This window comes from Labeo rohita, chromosome 11, assembly GCF_022985175.1.
Source record: "Labeo rohita strain BAU-BD-2019 chromosome 11, IGBB_LRoh.1.0, whole genome shotgun sequence".
Taxonomy (NCBI): domain Eukaryota; kingdom Metazoa; phylum Chordata; class Actinopteri; order Cypriniformes; family Cyprinidae; genus Labeo; species Labeo rohita.
The window spans coordinates 5,789,337-5,808,008 of NC_066879.1; the positions used below are offsets into that span (position 1 = coordinate 5,789,337).

Consider the following 18,672-nt stretch of genomic DNA (forward strand, 5'->3'; position numbering starts at 1 on the left):
GTCTTCGGGTTTTTCAAGTCGTTCGTTCATCTTATGGGGCTGTCACGTGATGAAGGAACGACTCAAACCCAAAGACTCCAGAGATGAACTAATCAATTCTTTTTCCGGCTCACAATGCATTGGTTAAGCTTATGGGGCTGTCACGTGATGAACGAATGACTCAAACCTGAAAACTTGTCAGATAAGAGGTGAGGTGAGCTAATCATAGACTAAAGACCCAGGTAAACAATCTTTTCTGTTTCTTATAGCATTATAGTTTTGTCTTGTTTGTAGTGTAATGTTTGTGTAAGCAGTAGATGTGTTAGGGAAGTAACATTTTAATTTTTTTTTTTTTTAATATTTTATAATTAACGAGACTCAAAGGTCAGAGTCTGTAAAATAATCCGAACTTCCCATCACTACTACGAATCATGTCTAAGTTCATGATCTGTGTACTCCGGCTAAAAAGGTAGAGAATGGCGAAAAACTCCATCATATTTTCTCCTACAATTTCAGAATCGTCCGACATCGTTGTACCTTTTTGTACCTTTTTGTTTGACTTACTTGCATTTTCTTAGTCCTTGCACGTTTGCTTTGTAAACACTGGGGCTGTAGTTCCACCAACATTCGGCGTGACCTTTCGACATGATTCAATAGTACGTGAACGCGCATCCCAGAACCTGTGCTACACAAGCTTTTGTGCTTAAAATGTATATAAATTTTTATTTTCCCCAAAAAATGGCTGATCGTTTCGCTAGATAAGACCCTTCTTCCTCGGCTGGGATCATTTAGTGCCCTTTGAAGCTGCATTTAAACTACATTTTGGAAGTTCAAAATCGGGGGGCACCAGTCAAGTCCATTATATGAAGAAAAATCCTGAAATGCTTTCCTCAAAAACCATAATTTCTTTACGACTGAAGACAGAAAGACACAAACATCTTGGATACAAGGGGGGTGAGTCAATTATTTGACATTTGGTCAATTTTTGTTTAGTGTTACCGTATAATATATACAGTTGTGATTCATCCCATGAGTTCTGACAAGCCATTAGAAATCATTGATTTGGTACCAGTATGATACAATTTAATTTTCACTTGAAATGTATCAACAACATACATTTCAAATGTACAACAAAAAAGTATCAGATGCAAATAACAGTAAGTACTGTGAATAAAGCACAATCTATAATAAGCTGAATATACATAAAAAAATATATGCCTATGCTAAAGAATACAAGGGCTTAATTTAAATACTCATGGCACATAGTTCTGTGTAGATAGTGCCTGGTTAAGCTGGATTTCAGGTGGTAAATGAATGCAATGAATTAACAAATACAAAAGGGACGCAAGTATTTAATGAATTTAGCCCTTAGAATTCACTAATTTACATCCATGTAGCATAATAATGAAGCAGTTGCACATTGTCAGGGTCATAGTGGGTGCAGAACTAGTGGAGGCCAGCATGAATTATGGGACGTTTGCCTGCATGTGGCATCCATTTGGAGCCTGTGTGTCACCTTCCTCCTTAATAACTCCCACAACCTGGAGAGAGTCACTTTGGTAATCCTCTGATAAATCAGTGTTAAATGTCATACGCCTTACAAGCGCAGGGTGGTTGAGAGTGTCTGTGACTTCTGATGGCCAACAATGCACCATTACACCTCCTCACACACTCCAGACATGTTGCGAAAATTAACTTTAAACGTTTTTTGGAGGGCTAGAACCGATTTGGTTCAGGGCTCACGCTTAGGCTTGTTCGCGCTGCTGCTCCAGAGATAAAGATTTGAAAAAGTTCATTACTTAAAATAGCTGTTCCCCTGCCAGGCTGCCAGCCATCAAGATATGAAGGAAATCAACTGCACTGTTGTGCCAGAGATCTGAGGAAATGTGAGAGGGTGGGCTTATTATCTAATTTAATAAGTGCAGAAATGCACTAACCAATCATTTCGGTTTTCTGGGGTTATTTGTGTATCACTGAAAAAAAGATTTTGATTCTTTCCGTGCAATTTTATAAATTGGTCCAAATGCTCCATCCCTCACAAAAATGACTTTTCCTATTAACCGTGCACTTTCAGTCTTGTTGTTTCTGTCCATCAAATGTACTTTTTTGATTAGTGTTAAAAATGAAAAACCTTTCTGTTGCTGTGGTTAACAGTCCCCTGAACTCACACCATCAGCACTGTCTCAGCCGACAGTTCATCTGTCAAAAAAAAAAAAAAAAAAGACAAGCGCTGACTTGCTAACTTGAAAATTGCCAGTTCTGAGGTGCCTTTCCCAAAGCATAGTTAGCCAACTATGGTTGTAAGATCCGTTGACAAAGTTTCTATGTTTTTGGGAAACAGTCGTGACTTGCTAGTTGTCCCATGCATCATACTATGGTAGTTAAGCAGTGAGTTACATTGTTAATTGGGAAACACTCAAGTCCATGAGTAAGCTCAAAAAAGTAGCCAAAATTGAGCAGTATTTTAATTTTTTCAAAAAATTACTGCAGAACAAACTTAATTCAAACTCACTGACACCACTTTGTTCATTCTTGAAATTAATTTTTGCCTGTACGGTGATTAAATTGAGAGTTTTGGACTATTTTTTGGACTACTTTTGGACAATTAAGAGGCCACTTTTTCCAGCCCATTCTTATAAATGCCACATGTCTAAGGCTTTTGTGCAAAAAGCATTCTAGAGTCTAACAGGTAAACTCATGGCTTTTATTGAGAACATTTCCCATCAGAACTGGCAAGATCTAATACTGTACAATTTATTTCACACAGTTTCATTTCCTAATGGCACATAAACAAACAAATTATTATTTATTATTTCAAATGGCGATCAGCCTCATTCCTGCCTCAAGCAGCAGATAATTGCGCTAGCAATACCAAAATCATGGGTTTGATAAAAATGTGTACGCTGAATGCATTGGGAGTCACTTTGGTGTCTGCCACATGCATAAATATTAATGTCAGGTGGTCTCTTCCTGTCTAAGGGGGCGGTTCGTGGTTAGAATGAACTGCAATGAGGACCTGTGAGACAACAGGGTTTGAATCCTAGAGCTGGAACAACATTTCAACCCTTAACCCAACCTTAAAGGTGAAGCATGCAGTTTCTGCGCCTAGCGGAATTATAAAAATAAAGCATATTTTCAAACCCTTACGATTATTCTTATCCTCACAATATCTGGGATTTGAAATAAAAAGAGTTAAAGAGTTAGTTCATACAAAAAAATTAAAATTCTGTCATTAATTACTTACCGTCATGTCGTCCCAAAACCGTAAGACCTTCATTCATCCTCGGAACACAAGTTAAGATATTTTTGATGAACTCCGAGAGCTTTTCTTCAAAGACAGCAACGCGACTACCACATTTAAGGACCAGAAACATAGTAAGAACATCGTTAAAACGGTCCATGTGACATCAGTGGTCCAACCTTAATGTTATAAAACTGTAAGAATATTTTTTGTGCGCGAAAAAAATAACAACTTTATTCAACTATTTTTTCTCTCTTTTGTGTTCGACTTTGATGTGAAGCAGTACACAATGCATTATTTTTATTTATTACACAAACAGTATTCTTGTAGCTTCATAAAATTACGGTTGAAATCGATGTCACATGGACTATTTTAATAATAACCTTACTATCTTTCTGGGCCTTGAGCTTGTCAGTTGCATTTCTGTCTATGCAGGGTCAGAAAGCTCTAAGAAATATTGTAATTTGTGTTCCAAACATGAACAAAGGTCTTACGGGTTTGGAACGACATGAGGGTGAGTAATTAATGACAGAATGATCATTTTTGGGAGAACTATCTTTTTTAAGAGCTAATGTGTGGTAAAAACTTTAGCTTGCCTGTCGAAGAGAAGAAGAAACTCTGCAAGTTCGTTGTTGTTAATTGAAACAAACATTTAATTAAATTTCTTCATCTTGTAATCTCCAAATCTGAATGTAACATGTCAGTTATGACCCCGCACTGGCTAAACAGCCTCTGGCTCGACTGCTACAATAGCCACGCCCCAAATTCTCTCTATTGGTCAAATTGGAATGATTGACGGATCTGAGAAGACCGCTCTGAGATTTATCCAATGTTGCGATGAAACTTTACCTCATGTAAACACAATAAATGGCATACTTCTAATAGTCAACAATAAATGGTTGAGAGAATTTATTTTGACCTTCACGTCATCTTTGATCTAATTGTTTGACAGAAATGTCGTTCCAGAACCAACAGGAACACCTTACTTTAGTAAATCAATCCTTCTCCAATGGAAACCCAGTAGTGGTTCAGACGAAATTTGTTTCGCCCTCACGAGAACCCTAAAAGTGTCAGCAAGCACCCAGAAGGTCATATTCACCACCAAGACAAGCGAACGCTGTGGACCACTGTTATTTCACAGCTGGCTACACTTGGGAAGAGATCAAAGCTGCTAGGTGAAAACAAGCGATAGCCACAACCATGAAGCATAATTCAGCTGTCCATTTGAGTTTAACTCCACCTTTAACACGGGGAGACCAGCATCCTATTTTCCCAGGAACTGACAATGGGAAGAGGTTACAGTGCTACTTATTAGATGGCTGTTGTAGCACAGTTATTAATATTGATTTCCTCCTCAGGGAATATCAATTTTGTTCTGCCGCTGCATACATATCATAACGATGGGACTTAGCCTTCAGAGAAAGGCTCATTGCGGAGTCAGCAAACTGCAAGAAAACAAAGACATACTCTTATATAAACAAGATAATGTTGCAGCACAATCATCCCACCCGATACACACACAAACACACACACAAGTTGTGACAAATTCACACCAGCCATATCTGAGTGTTCCCTTATTGCATTTCCTCTTCACACGCAATCATTTGCAACAGCAAACATGCAATTATTGATACTTCTGTCACACAATAATAGCATTGTTCTGTCTCGAGAATGGGACATGTTGACATCCAATTGTATCATTATTCAATTCCCACGGTGTTTCCCGACAGAAGTAATGCAGGCGGCAGCAATTCTTAAAGTTGGGTGCAATATTCCCAGGATGGTGTGCAGTGCTATTTATTCAAAATCATTCAATCATAATGTCATGGGTGTTATAGTATGCGGTATATCTCGAGGTTTCCAGTCTGTGTTAGAATGAGAGGTATTCCATATTTTCCTTACAGATGAGGGTAGTTTATCTCACTTTATGAAAGTCATTCTGAGAGGAGAATTTTATCATATGGAGGAAAGGTGATAACTGCACTGGGGAGGCTGGAGGTTATGATTGTGGTATTTTTTTGACACTTATGGCTATACGTGTTCCTGCGTGTATTCGGTTTTAAAAGTGATGATAAAGTGAGATTATAACCTATTTATCATAATTCCACATGGCTTGCATACTCAGAAATGGCATAAATATTGTACTTGGCTGACAAACTGCCAAAAATAAAGGTTTGATGTTTCGAAAATAACATTAGAAATTAAGATAATAGAACAATTACAGAATAATTGTGTTGTGACAATATACTTTATTTTAATACTTCATTTAATAATTCATTAGTGCTGTCAATTATAGCGCATCAAAGCAGGCGATTGTTTTTTTTACAGTTTAACGGCGTTAAAAATATGTAACACAGTTAACACAGGGGTGGGGCTAGGGTTGGCCACCTCACTCACGGCTGCTGCGTCTCTTTTTTTTCTTAACACAAAGTGCATTTATTTAGTCGCAGAGCATCTTTACGACCACATCAAACAGGAGACTTCTCAGACACGCACTCCACCTTCACTTCAGCTCCAGGCGCTAGTCAAACGAGCGTGGGAAAGGTACAGGTGACGAGGGAGCTTCGGTAGAACAACAGCGAACTGCAATCAGCTGAGATGTTGTCAGGCCATATGTCAGTAAAAACGAATTTACCTGTCCTGTCAGCCATTATACTGTGCTCATAGCGTGCGTGCTGTCATTTCATATTAAAGCTCGAATTAACCTACGAGCATGCGTCAGATCCGCGCCACACTTAACAGCGGCAGCTCTTAAAGTAATAGCAGTTTTATATACTCACCTATATAAAAATATACTGTATTTATATATACTATATATTTATATACAGTATATACCTTATACTTTATATATACTATACATACTAAAATATACTGTTGTTTCTACATTAACATGATGATTGAATGTGAAATTATTGCAATATAAAAGAATATTTAAAATTGTTAGATTATAGAAAAAAGTTATGTAATTAAAAATTTGCAATTAATTCGTTATTTTATTTTTTTATTGTTTGACAGCACTATTATTTCATACTGAATGTCAAAACTCAAGTGCAAAGAGATTTATGTGTTTATTTAGTTATTTACCTACTTATTCTGTTCAAGGTTCCTGAAAGAAGTTTGAGTTGGTTCTTGTAAAAAGTTTAAGATTTTTCAAATTGTTCAGCCAAGTGAACTTTTAAATATTAGTTTATAGAATTCAGGAACTACAATTAAAAAGGTACATATTCCTTTAGTGAATCAAATGTTGAAACACAAATAAACTGTGCTGCCAGCAGGTGCAATTACTTTGATTACAAGAATGAATAAAAATGCATGACCTTTCTAAAGTTTTTTTATGGCACTACATTTTAAAATGTAATTTATGGCACACTCCAAAATAATTTTGGGTTAAAAACAACCCAGCACTGGGTGAAACATGGATAAAATATGAACTAACTTCTGAATAGTTTTATTTAACTCAACTGTTGCTTAAAAATGACTATATTTGCTTAAAATTAACCCAAAAAAGTTGGAAATTAACATTTATTAACATGTTAAATAAATAAACATTTATTAATAAGTTGAATACATAATAATTAAATAATAAACATTTTAAAATGGCTTATTAATAAATGTTTACCTTTAAATTATTGCTGGTGCCTCTAGTAATTATGTTTACCTATTTTGGGTTCATTTTAAGCCAGCCATATAGTCATTTTTAAACAATAGTTGAGTTAAATAAAACTTTCCAGAAGGTTTGGTTAAACATTTAACCATACAACCCAGTCACTGAGTTTGTCCATTTTTCACCCAGTGCTGGATTGGATTTAACCCAGCATTTTTAAGAGTGCAATATTCCTTGGTGATATAATGATTTCTAAAAGCAGCCCTTTTGTTCTGTATCATCAGTGACTGGCACCCCACCAGCAATGCTAATAAGACTTGAGTTGCATTGATTAATGGATGATTGCATATATAAATTCAATTTGGCTGAGACCCAAAACAGATTCTATTCTCTAGTGTCCATACTGGGTTTGCCACTGTCCTTTAACAAGAGAAAAATTATCTTCAACATAGCAGCTCGAAATAAATTTAAGGGCCAGTGATTAAAATATGTGAGGAAAAACAACTTTTTATTATTTTTATCAGCTTGTTATTTTTTATTTCATATCTTACTATAGCCATTATACAAATGAATAATTAAAAAAAGTTGGCGGTTAAAGAAAGTGTTGCACATTTTATTAGTACAGAGTTAGTGTAATTTGTAAGGTGTGCAACTGCTTTTTATCACTTAATTAGAAGCACCACAATTAAATTGTGTCTTTTGTTCCACAAGGACTACACTAAAAACTCTCTGATGCAGAAACAATTTCTTCAGTACTACTGGATGATAAAAAGTTTGAAAAAAAAAAAAAAAACACAGGAAATACACTGTCAAGTAAGTAAACAAGTAGTCAAGTGAAAAACAGGTGCAGGGTCTCTACCCACAATGCTCCACCCTTCTAATAACTGTGCTTTTTGCCTAATGACTGGGGTCTGGATTAAAATGATGAATTTGACCCATTACTGTCTTCACAGACACTTAGCTGGACTCCTCCTTCAGCACACTCCTAAATCTAACCTCAGGACCCTACATCTAAGCAAAGCTGGATGAAGAATGCGTATTCAGAGCCCAGCTCTATCAATTACGTCCAGTAATTAAGAGTGAGTGTCAACAGGAGATAAAGAGCACCATTAGAGAGACCCGAACAGTGGGAAACGCACTTCTTCTTCATGGGATTTTAGGCTAATCTTGTTTTACTGGAACTGTTCTTCCCCCGCACTCACCTTTGATGTGTAAATTAGGCCAGAATCGAAGAAATAAACACAGTCACAAGCCAAAAGAAAATGGAGGCCTTGGCAAAGCAGATATTTTTTGTGAAAAACAAATGGCATGAGTACAGAATTTCTGCTTTATCATGATTGAATGTTACTTAAAAGAGATCATTTTCAGCACTGGCACAATGCAGCATGAGTGTGTCTCCCAGTGGCACTTCCAGGAAATACGTTTTATGGGGCAGCCTGATGGGGACAAAAATAGATGAATAAAAACAACTGCTATTATATATGTAATTTAAGTCATTTTAAGATCTACTGATTGCTTAGGTCTCTTTTTATTGCAACAAAAATGACCGATCACTCGATTAATCGTCAGAATAATCAACCGATTACTCAATTACCAGAATAATCGTTAGTGACAGCCCAACATGTAATTATTAATGCTTAAGTCACACAGTAAAAGCATTGTTCTGTGTTGAGAATGAAACATGTTGACATGCAATTATCAACCCAGGCTTATTGGAAATACATGCCTCTACATACATTTTTGCAACACCGTAATTATGTACCTTATTGCATGTTTCACGGCAGATTCAAAGTGAAATGTCCAGAGAGTGGTGCTAAAACCACACTACGTTTTTATTATGTTAGTAAATGTGTTTTTATTATGCTGCTGGAGGTATGTATTGAGGCTGGTGTTGCTAAAGGTTAATGCTCTATCGCATTGGAAATATCCCCTACACCAAACCCAACCCTAAACCTACCTGATAGTGTTAACAAACGCAAAAGTGATATAAAAACGCATTTGTCAATGCAGCCTTGCTATTTTAACTTTCTTGAACTTTGAACTGTTTTGTCGAACCATAGTTTCACAGGGTTCGTACCGGAGATCTCACACATGAGCTACCGAGTAAACCTACTGAATTAGTAAACCAAGCATATGAAACAGTATATGTGACAAAAACAATCAAAAATATCAGTTTTCAAGGATCAGGCATCAGGCAGGATGTTAAAATTGTTTTGAAGCTATAATATAATATTCTGTAGGTAACTGTGTGAAAATTAGTCTTTATTAATCAAAACTCTGTGTGTAAATCATACTTTGTGTGAAAAGGAATAAAAGTTGTCAGAGTTTTACTGCCTCTAGTGTTCATTTCAACTGGAAACTGCAGTGATTCGTACATATACAGTGCTGTCTGAAAGTATGTGAACCCTTTAGAATTTTCCACATTTTTGCATAAATATAACACAAAACATCATCAAACAAAGAGAACCCAATCAAACAAATGAGACAAAAAATATACTTTGTCATTTATTTACTGAGAAACATGATCCAGTGTTAAATATTTGGAAAGGAAAGGAAATGGAAATGTGGCCAAGTATGGTGACCCATACTCTGAATTTGTGCTCTGCATTTAACCCATCCAAGTGCACACACACAGTAGTGAGTAGTAAACAAAACCAGCAGTTGGGGGTTCGGTACCTTGCTCAAGGGTCTCACCTCAGTCGTGGTATTGAGGGTGAAGAGAGCGCTGGTAATTCACTTCACTTGAACCCTGTGATATTGGTAGGGTTTCCTCCTATGAACTGCTTGCTTCAGATCCTTCCACAACATTTCAGTTGGATTAAGGTCTGGACTTTGACTCAGGCATTCCAAATCATTAACCTTGTTCTTCTATAACCATTTTTTGGTATAATGACTTGTGTGCTTGTGGTCGTTGTCTTGCTGCATATCCCACTTTCTTCTAAGATTCAGTTCTCGGACAGATGTCCTGACATTTTCCTTTAGAATTTGCTGGTATAATTCAGAATTCATTGTTCCATCAATGATGGCAAGCCATTCTGGCCAAGATGCAGCAAAGCAGGCCCAAAGCAGGCCCAAACCATGATACTACCACCACCATGTTTCACAGATGGAACAGGAATCTTTTTCCGAACATAACACTTCTCATTTAAACCCAAAAATGTTTTATTTTGGTCTCATCCATCCACAAAACATTTCTCCAGTAGCCCTCTGACTTGTCCACATGATCTTTAGCAAACTGCAGACTGACAGCAGTGTTTTTTTTTTTTTTGAGAGTTGTGTCTTTCTCCTTGCAACTCTGCCATTCATACCATGGTTGTTTATCAGTGTTCTCCTGATGATGGACTCATGAACATTAATATTAACCAATGTGAGAAAGGCCTTTACGTGCTTAAAAGATACCTTGAGGTCCTTTGCAACCTTGCAGACTATTACAAGTCTTGTTTTGGAGTGATCTTCATTGGTCGACCACTCCTAGGGAGAGTAATAGTGGTTTTGAATTTCTTCTATTTGTAAACAATCTGTCTGACTGTGGATTTGTGGAGTCCAAACTCTCTAGTGATGGTTTTGCAACCTTATATGCAACAACAACTCTTTTTCTGAGGTTCTCAGAGATCTACTTTGTTCATGCCATGATTCACTTCCACAAACATGATCAGACTTAGATAGATTCCTGTTCTTTAATTAAAACAGGGCATACACTGGCACCTGATAGTCATCCTACTGACTGTTAACACATCTGAACAAATGGACTTCTATTTCACCTTAAAATTAACTGCTAATCCTAGAGATTCACATAGTTTTGCAACTCACAAATATTTAACACTGAACCATTTTTTTCTCAATAAATAAATGACAAACTATATATTTTCATCTAATTTCCTTGATTGGGTTCTCTTTGTCAACTTTCAGGACTTGAGTGAAAATCTGATTAACTTTTTGGTCATATTTATGCAGAAAATTCTGAAGGGTTCACAATCTTTTAGGCAGCACTGTAGGTATGTTTTTTCAGTTTTGCAGAAATTCCATATAGAGACACGTATTTCCAATGTTGGCAGTTACAGGTGGTGTTGATATTAAAACAAAATTTGCACAAATTTATCAGACATTATACTTAGTTTGTCTTATTTTCACTTCAGACATGGTTAGAGAGTATCTATACAGACACTGGTCGATGTGTCCTGATTTTTATTTTTTTCCTAAAGAGCTTATTAGCATGTGTATTGAAGCAGTTATCAAAGGTCTTTCTAGCACTCTATCCATGCATCTCAGACATGCTAATGGAAACCCTTAGCTTAACATGAGGGACAAAAAGATTTACAGTGAGATTTTGGGTTTAATTCAACCATCTTCTTTAATCTCTGCATGCCACAGAGCTTCCTCCTGCTGGGCAACTATTTTCCAAAGCCAAATGTAATAATTTCTGCTCTATCTAAATAGCAAATTATTAAATTACCCTCACACGTATTCTTATTTCCTCAAGCTGCGGTGTGAATATTAAGAAGCTGAATGAATGTGGGGTAAATAAAGGCATCAAAATGTTTTGACTTCTCGCCTTCGCAGTCTCGCCGCATTGTAATATCGCCTGCTCTTCCCGCTCGAAAAAAAGATCTGAGACGAGCTGTTGGTGCTGCAGCCTGAAATATAAATGTGACAAAATAAATTATAAATTGACACTACCGCAAAGCCTGTTTCAGGAGTCAGGTGGTTTTGGTTCAGAGGAAGCCGAGTTATCTTTTTTGACACGAATATACATGCTCGCCATGATCCGTGCTCCAAAAACAATGTGTTATCGCTTGAGGTTTGTCTGCATTTAATTTTAACATCAGTACCTGCTTGCGACTTTAGTCTGCCTGTCAGAGACTACACAGCTGGGCTCAGAGCGAACACGGCAGCTTTGTCACTAGTGGGAATAAGCCGCGCACAACTTTGGCTGTAGGACTGCTTTTTTCAAAGATGAAGGTCCCAAAGAGTCTGTCCCAGGAAACACTGCCCCTGCATCTGCTTCCTCAGTGTGGTTCACTTCTTCCTATCGGCTGGAATGCCCTTGAAGTTACTTCTGAGTCTGTTTCCTCCTCTCACACTCTGAATGTCTTTTAAAAGATCCTGATCCCCATGTACAGCTTGATAGTATTGACAGCTTCTTGACACACTTCATTCATGGGTCTCTTGTAACTCTTCTGCCTACCAGCCAATAATGTGCAAGGATTATAAAAACTTCCTACTTTCATAGGTGTTTCTTCAAATATGGGCAATTTTATAGCACAAAACACTTTATTTAGACATGAAGGTAACTACTACTACTACTACTACTACTTTTTTTAAACTATGTCTTCATTTATTTAAGACTTCATTATTTATAAGATTACCCTGTCTCAGACACATATTGTTAATTAAAAAAATAAAACAAAATAAAATAATAAAGAAACATCAACAAATGTACATAAAATTATACATTATATAATTTTGATTATAAATTGTAATACATTATAAATTATATATGGATATAAAAATATATTATATATCTATATACAATTCTATAAACACATTGTTAATATATACATATTTACACTGTATATATATACATGTATATCTTAGAAATCTATATAGCTAATGAATAAATATATTTTTATTTTAAAAAGAATTAAATAAAACATCGTTGAAATTGTAATATTTTGTGAAAAAAAAAGATTTTATATATTTTTGCACAAATTATGACCAATAATTTGTGTTTGTGACTATGATTTTGCTTTAAATTTGTTTTAGTTAGTAATAATTAATAATTTAAAGAAATAATATTATTATTAGTATTAGTATCATTATTAGTTTTTTTTTTTTAACGATGCCTTTATTTATGTAAGATTTCATTATTTATAAGATTACCTTGACTCAGACATATTTTTTATAAAAATAAATTAATAAATAAAATAAGAAAAATACAACAAATGTAAAATTATGCCTACATTGCATACAAAAAAATAAACTCATAAAACATTTTAAATCATATGATATATAAATATTTAGTATAAATATCACAGTAAATATAAATATAGGAATATAAAAATGTAATATTTTGTGTAATATATTGTGTAATATATGTAATATTTTTTTCACAAATTATGACTAATAATTTGTGTCTGTGATTATGATTTTTCTTTAAATGTGTATTAATTTATTATTGTTGTTGTTGTTGTTGTTGTTGTTGTTGTTGTTGTTATTATTATTATTACTACTACTACTGCTACTGATAAAATAAATGAAATAAAATAAATAATCAGTAAACAAATATATATAAAAATATAAATGTATACATATAAAAATATATACAAAAAATAAATGTATGCATAAACTCAGAAAACATTTTATGTATTATTATTATTATTATTGCTATTTTAGGTACAGATTAATTACAATAGTTCAGAAATAGTAAAATTGCTAATTAATTAATTAATTAATTAATTAATTAATTAATTGTCCTGTGAAATAAGAATATCTGCTATTGGACATTTGTAGACTGTCCTGATTAAATAAACTAGATGTGTTTTACAGAAGTTTAATTTCACTACAGTGCTGAAACTGCCCACAATCAAAGAACTACCGTTTAATGTTCATATATTGTAATGTTGCAAAATCTGTTGTCACCAGCATCCAGCAAGTACAAAACATTTCTCAGAATATAGCAGACTTGAGGCATTTTGGGTAAACTATGGTGCAAAACCTTTCCTACTTTCTTTCTGCAAAAGCCACTTTCCGTTATTTATTTATTACTGTAAAAAATCCACTGCATCCCCTGTCATTCTGGGAAAAACTCTGTGAGTGTACAATGGCTGGAAAGGATGATACATTTACCTTTGCAGTGCTTGTATCTTCTCCGCTGTGACTCCCTGAACAATCTTCTCCAGCACGTCTGTGTCTGCACTTGGCTCTACCTTCACTTGCTCCTTGCTGAAGGCATATCGTCCAATGAGCAGGCCCAGAGCAAACACTCCCACCCCCGCTAGCAAGTATTTGGCAAGGCAGGTCCCATTCCGTCTCTGGCCCTTGGGTACCGACCGGCTGAAACGAGAAACGTAATTAGGGTCCTCCTGGAGACGCTCGAATCGTCCGTGGGGGGAGACGGAGGGTTGAATTGGTTCCAGGTCTGGGTCCATGCCCCCGCCGGAAGAGCTGCTCACAGGTTGATGCTCCACACACTCCAGCTGGAAGCGGTCCAGACCCGGTTCCTCCAGCTCCTTCTCCATGTCCCATTCCAGTTCCAGGGAAGCCGTGTGAAGCTCCTCACTCTCCAGATCTCGCACACGGAGAGAACCGTGGCCAGCGCGCACTTTCCTATACGCCATGTCTGTCACTGTAGAAACACACACAGACATAAATCGAATTATTTTAACATCTAATTTCAGATGGTAAGCAATCAGTTTAAATTGTATCCCATTTTTTACAATAATGTTTAAAATGCATGTTTGGAGGCTTGGAGGACGCCATTGAACAGGATGTGAAATCATTTTCATCAATGGATTTAAAAATAAATATTTTTTTAATAATTAATTGTTGTTTTTTCATCCAATCAATCAATTTTAAGCAATTATCCAAATCACTAGTAACAGCATTGGCTACAGACCGCTTTTGGACACATTTTACCTTTATTGTCCATGTACTGTATCACGCACGTCCGTAAAGCTACAAGATACTATATGTACATATATGTGTGTGTGTGTGTGTGTGTGTGTGTATTCAGAAATCATTCTTATATGCTGATTTGTAGGTCCCTATGAAATCTGCCTTTTTTCCCCAAATTGAATTTGTTTTTGTTTTGTTTTTTTCAGTTTTAGCTTCTCTAGACTTTATTTTAATGATTAAATATTCAATTAGAATTTTATTTGATATTTTTGCTATAATTTTTTTTAAATATTTTGATTATATATATATATATATATATATATATATGTATATATGTATATATTCTGGATTCCATTTTAATGGTTTCATTAAATTTTAATAATCAAAAACATCTCTAAATAATTGTTTTATTTAAAAATATATATATATTTATTGATAATTAATTTATTTATTAAGAGTAGTATTTATTTATTAATTTATTTAGAAATACTGTGTTGTGTATTTAAATTTTTCTGGCAAATAAATTCTGGTAAATATTTTTTTTTTTGGTAAATATTCCTTTAAAAATAACGTTTTAATAATAATTTTATTAGTAGTAGTAGTATCATTACATTAAGTAATATATTTCTGTTACAGTTTCTTCAAGTTAAAACAATAGTTTTTCTTAAAAGAAACTGAAAAATGCTCATGACATGACTCAGAAAACTTCTAGAGATTATGTTTATGAGACAGAGGCTGAAAACATTGTGAGCTTCATACAAATGAAACCTTGCATCTACGCCATTCGCCATTCATTCACATGGAGACACAGTCTCTCACAGTCTTTTGGTGGCTTAATATTCACAGACACTAGTCCATATTGCGTTTTGATAGAAATGTACTGACCTACTTTTGATTTATTCATCCCAAATTTGGCAAATTCCATGACATTCCATGTTATACAGTAAAGTCCATTTTTATGACTGGATTCTGCGATTCCGACCGAAAAGACTGTCACTTTTGATCAATTTAAGGCTAAATGTACATACCACTTTATATAAAGCCACAAATTCCCCACACTTTCAAAACACATTAAACTCTGTGCTGCCATGGTTGTTATCAGCCGGTGTTTTGTGCCAGTTGGACACACATCACTCTCTACACAGACACAGAACACTCTCAGGGAGGGATGTACGAGCTCACAGTTTGACTGTTGCTGCTAAAAAAGGTCATTAAGGGTGATGACTTGGTTGGTTCAAATTCATAAAAGAGAAGCCAGTGTCTCGGTGTACCATCAAATTTAACTATCCCTTTAACAGACACCGCCATCAAACTCCAAACAGCCCAATCGATAATGACAAAACTCCAAACCGCCCAGAAATTCCAGACCGCACGCAGGGCCATTATCCAGCCAAACGGAGTCCCTGAAATAGGTTGCCTTTAAAAAATTACAGAGAAATATCTGCTGTCGGCACTAGGCGCAGCGAAGGGAGCTGGAGAAACCTTTGATAGTCACACTTAAAATAGTCATTTAGAGGTGGAGAGAAATCTGCTCTGATAGAGGAAAATAACTTCGCGACTACTAAACATCACCATTCGACACACGTTTCATCGAAAATGGCACCGCCGAGGATTTCGCATCACATTTTGCACATTCACTTTAAGCATTTTCGCTCCCCGTCTTTTTATATCATCCGCAGTACAGAATTTGTCTGTTCTCACTCTTTTATAGGAATGAAGGGACATGAATGCTTTTTTTATGCTTTCACTTTTAAATAGGCCCCACAGAATGAGAGAGGGTGGAAATGATGTGCTGTTGTCTCTCAACATTAATCTTCAGTGCCCCACAAAACTTCCATTATTCCGGGCCGCCATTCCAGAGGAGCGATCAGCTTCATTTACACTCTGACCCCGGCAATGATATGGGTTGTCAAACTCTCAGGACAGCGCTAACCCTCATCTCCTCTCCGCTCCTCCTACACCCGTGCCTTCGGCTCTTTGCTCACAGACTGACAGCTGACGTTCAATCACCAGAAACATCAGTAATTTAACGCCTTTCGACTACCCAACAGAGCCATCAATTAAAGTGGAGGGGAATACACCATATTTGGCTTTTCCCCAGTGATTGATGTTAGCGTGAAAGTGGAAAAGATGATTCTTCACATGCTGTGCTTTAATTCTAAACCTGCACTTCATGGGTCAATCACATGACACTCATTTTTTGGGCCACGTCTAAAAATAAATTAATTAATTAATTGAAAAAAAAAAAAAATGTTTTTCAAAATGTTATCATTGGATATTAATATTTGAAAATCTTTTGTCTGCCATGTTGTGTGATTTATTGTTATGGGTCAGATAATATCAGACAATTTATTCTTTTTAGAAAAAAGGCAATATTAGATCAGGTATTTGAATAATGTGCTTTGACTCCTCTTAATATTCTGTCAAATAAAATTATAAATAATAAATAACAAATATCAAACACAAAATTGTATAAAACTTTTTGCGATTAATCGTTTTAACAGTCCTTATAGATAGATAGATACAAAGACAAACAGATTAACGATTAATTGTGATTAATCACATCCAAAATAAAAGTTTGTGTTTACATAATAAATGTGTATTTTTATATACATATATACAGTACACACAAAATAATATGTAAAGACAGACAGACAGACAGATAGACAGACAGATATATAAAAGTAAAAGTTTGTGTTTACATAATATGTGTGTATGTGTGTGTTTTATATGCATATAAACATATACAGTACACACAAAAAGTACTATGTAAACACAAACTTTTGTTTTGTTGCGATTAATCACGATTAATTGATTTGACAGCCCTAATAGATAGATAGATAGATAGATAGATAGATAGATAGATAGACAGATAGATAGATAGATAGACAGATCTATGTTTTCCACATAAAATCAACATAGAATATTTAAACGTTTTTTGACCCCAAAACTCATAATACAATAAGTCTCACTTGACTAATAATTGCTTATAAGTTCTCTTACTTTAGTGCACAGAGAAGGTTCTCGTCCAACATTTCGTCCAACATGGATTCATGAAAATATCATAACCACATGTTATTTTATTCGAACGCTCATTCTGTTTGTTGACCAACACTGTTACTGAGTGAACTACGGCGAGTGGATAGCAAACACCTTGTGTTTCTGGATTTATCCCATCAATATTTATGAAACCTGTCAAAACAGCATTTATGTTTCCTTGGAATAGATATAGACAGGCTGAGCAGATCACGTCACCCCTAGTGGTGGAAGGCCCAGGTACTGCTTGGGGCAGCCAAGAGAGCATGCAGAGGAAAGCAAGAGTAATGGCACCTATCAGAAGATGCCAGAAGTTTCTTGGCCTTACTCCCACAAGAATCCTCCAGCATGGATGGCATCCTCTCCATAACAACCCCTAATATACCATGGGCACGTCATGGATGTCACAAGCTGTTAGACCTACAGCAAATTGCCTGAATAGAGCACACTGTACATCGAGTTAAAATTATCTGCTGCACTGGGAGAGAAAAACAGCCAAAAATCGATCTATATGTCAAATATGATTTCAAATCAATTTACTATTCATTCAAAGGCAATGACAGATTCAAATTATACATTTAGTTTAGATCTAAAATAATAACTTTACACCACTTTTATGTGCACATGTAAATAATATTCTCAGAAAATCATATTAGCAAGCATTATAAATCAAACTTGATTATAAATCATTAATAATACTATTAATGAAAGCATTCCTCTTGTACCCTGGTCCTTGTTTTTGATCTGATCTTCAAAACTTTGTAAGATACTAAGGCTGGTTTTCAGAAGCTGCATCTTGAATATGTATTTCATCAATTCTTCACATGCTTAAATTCTGCCGTTCTTTGAAAACAAGCCTTGTTATACACAGTTTTTCTTTTTAAATAAATCCATCATGTTTCATGGAAGTTCAGACATTTTTACTGGTAAACGAGACAAGATACTCATTAAGAAAATGATTTTTGCAGTGTAGTGCTGGTAAAAGAACTAGTGTTGTATCCACATTCATTAAGTACAAAAAACTAAATGCAATGGCACAGCATTAAGAAGAAAAAGAAGAAGAATACAGACGTCTTTGTGCTCAGTGCTTATTTTCTGGTTCTTTTGTCTTCGCAGGGGGTGAAGACGAGGGAAAGTACAGAAAAACATACAGGGAATGAGAAGAGAGACATCTCACAGTGTTGTCCCGCTTACCTGT

General features: G+C 35.4%; 1 protein-coding gene across 1 annotated transcript in view; it reads right to left on the minus strand.

The window, feature by feature from the left end:
- LOC127172910 (inactive N-acetylated-alpha-linked acidic dipeptidase-like protein 2) overlaps positions 1 to 18,672 on the minus strand; it is a 302,371-nt gene that overhangs the window by 189,570 nt on the left and 94,129 nt on the right. The window contains 1 exon segment of the mRNA XM_051122434.1: positions 13,671 to 14,169. Within this exon segment, the coding sequence (XP_050978391.1) occupies positions 13,671 to 14,169 (499 nt within the window).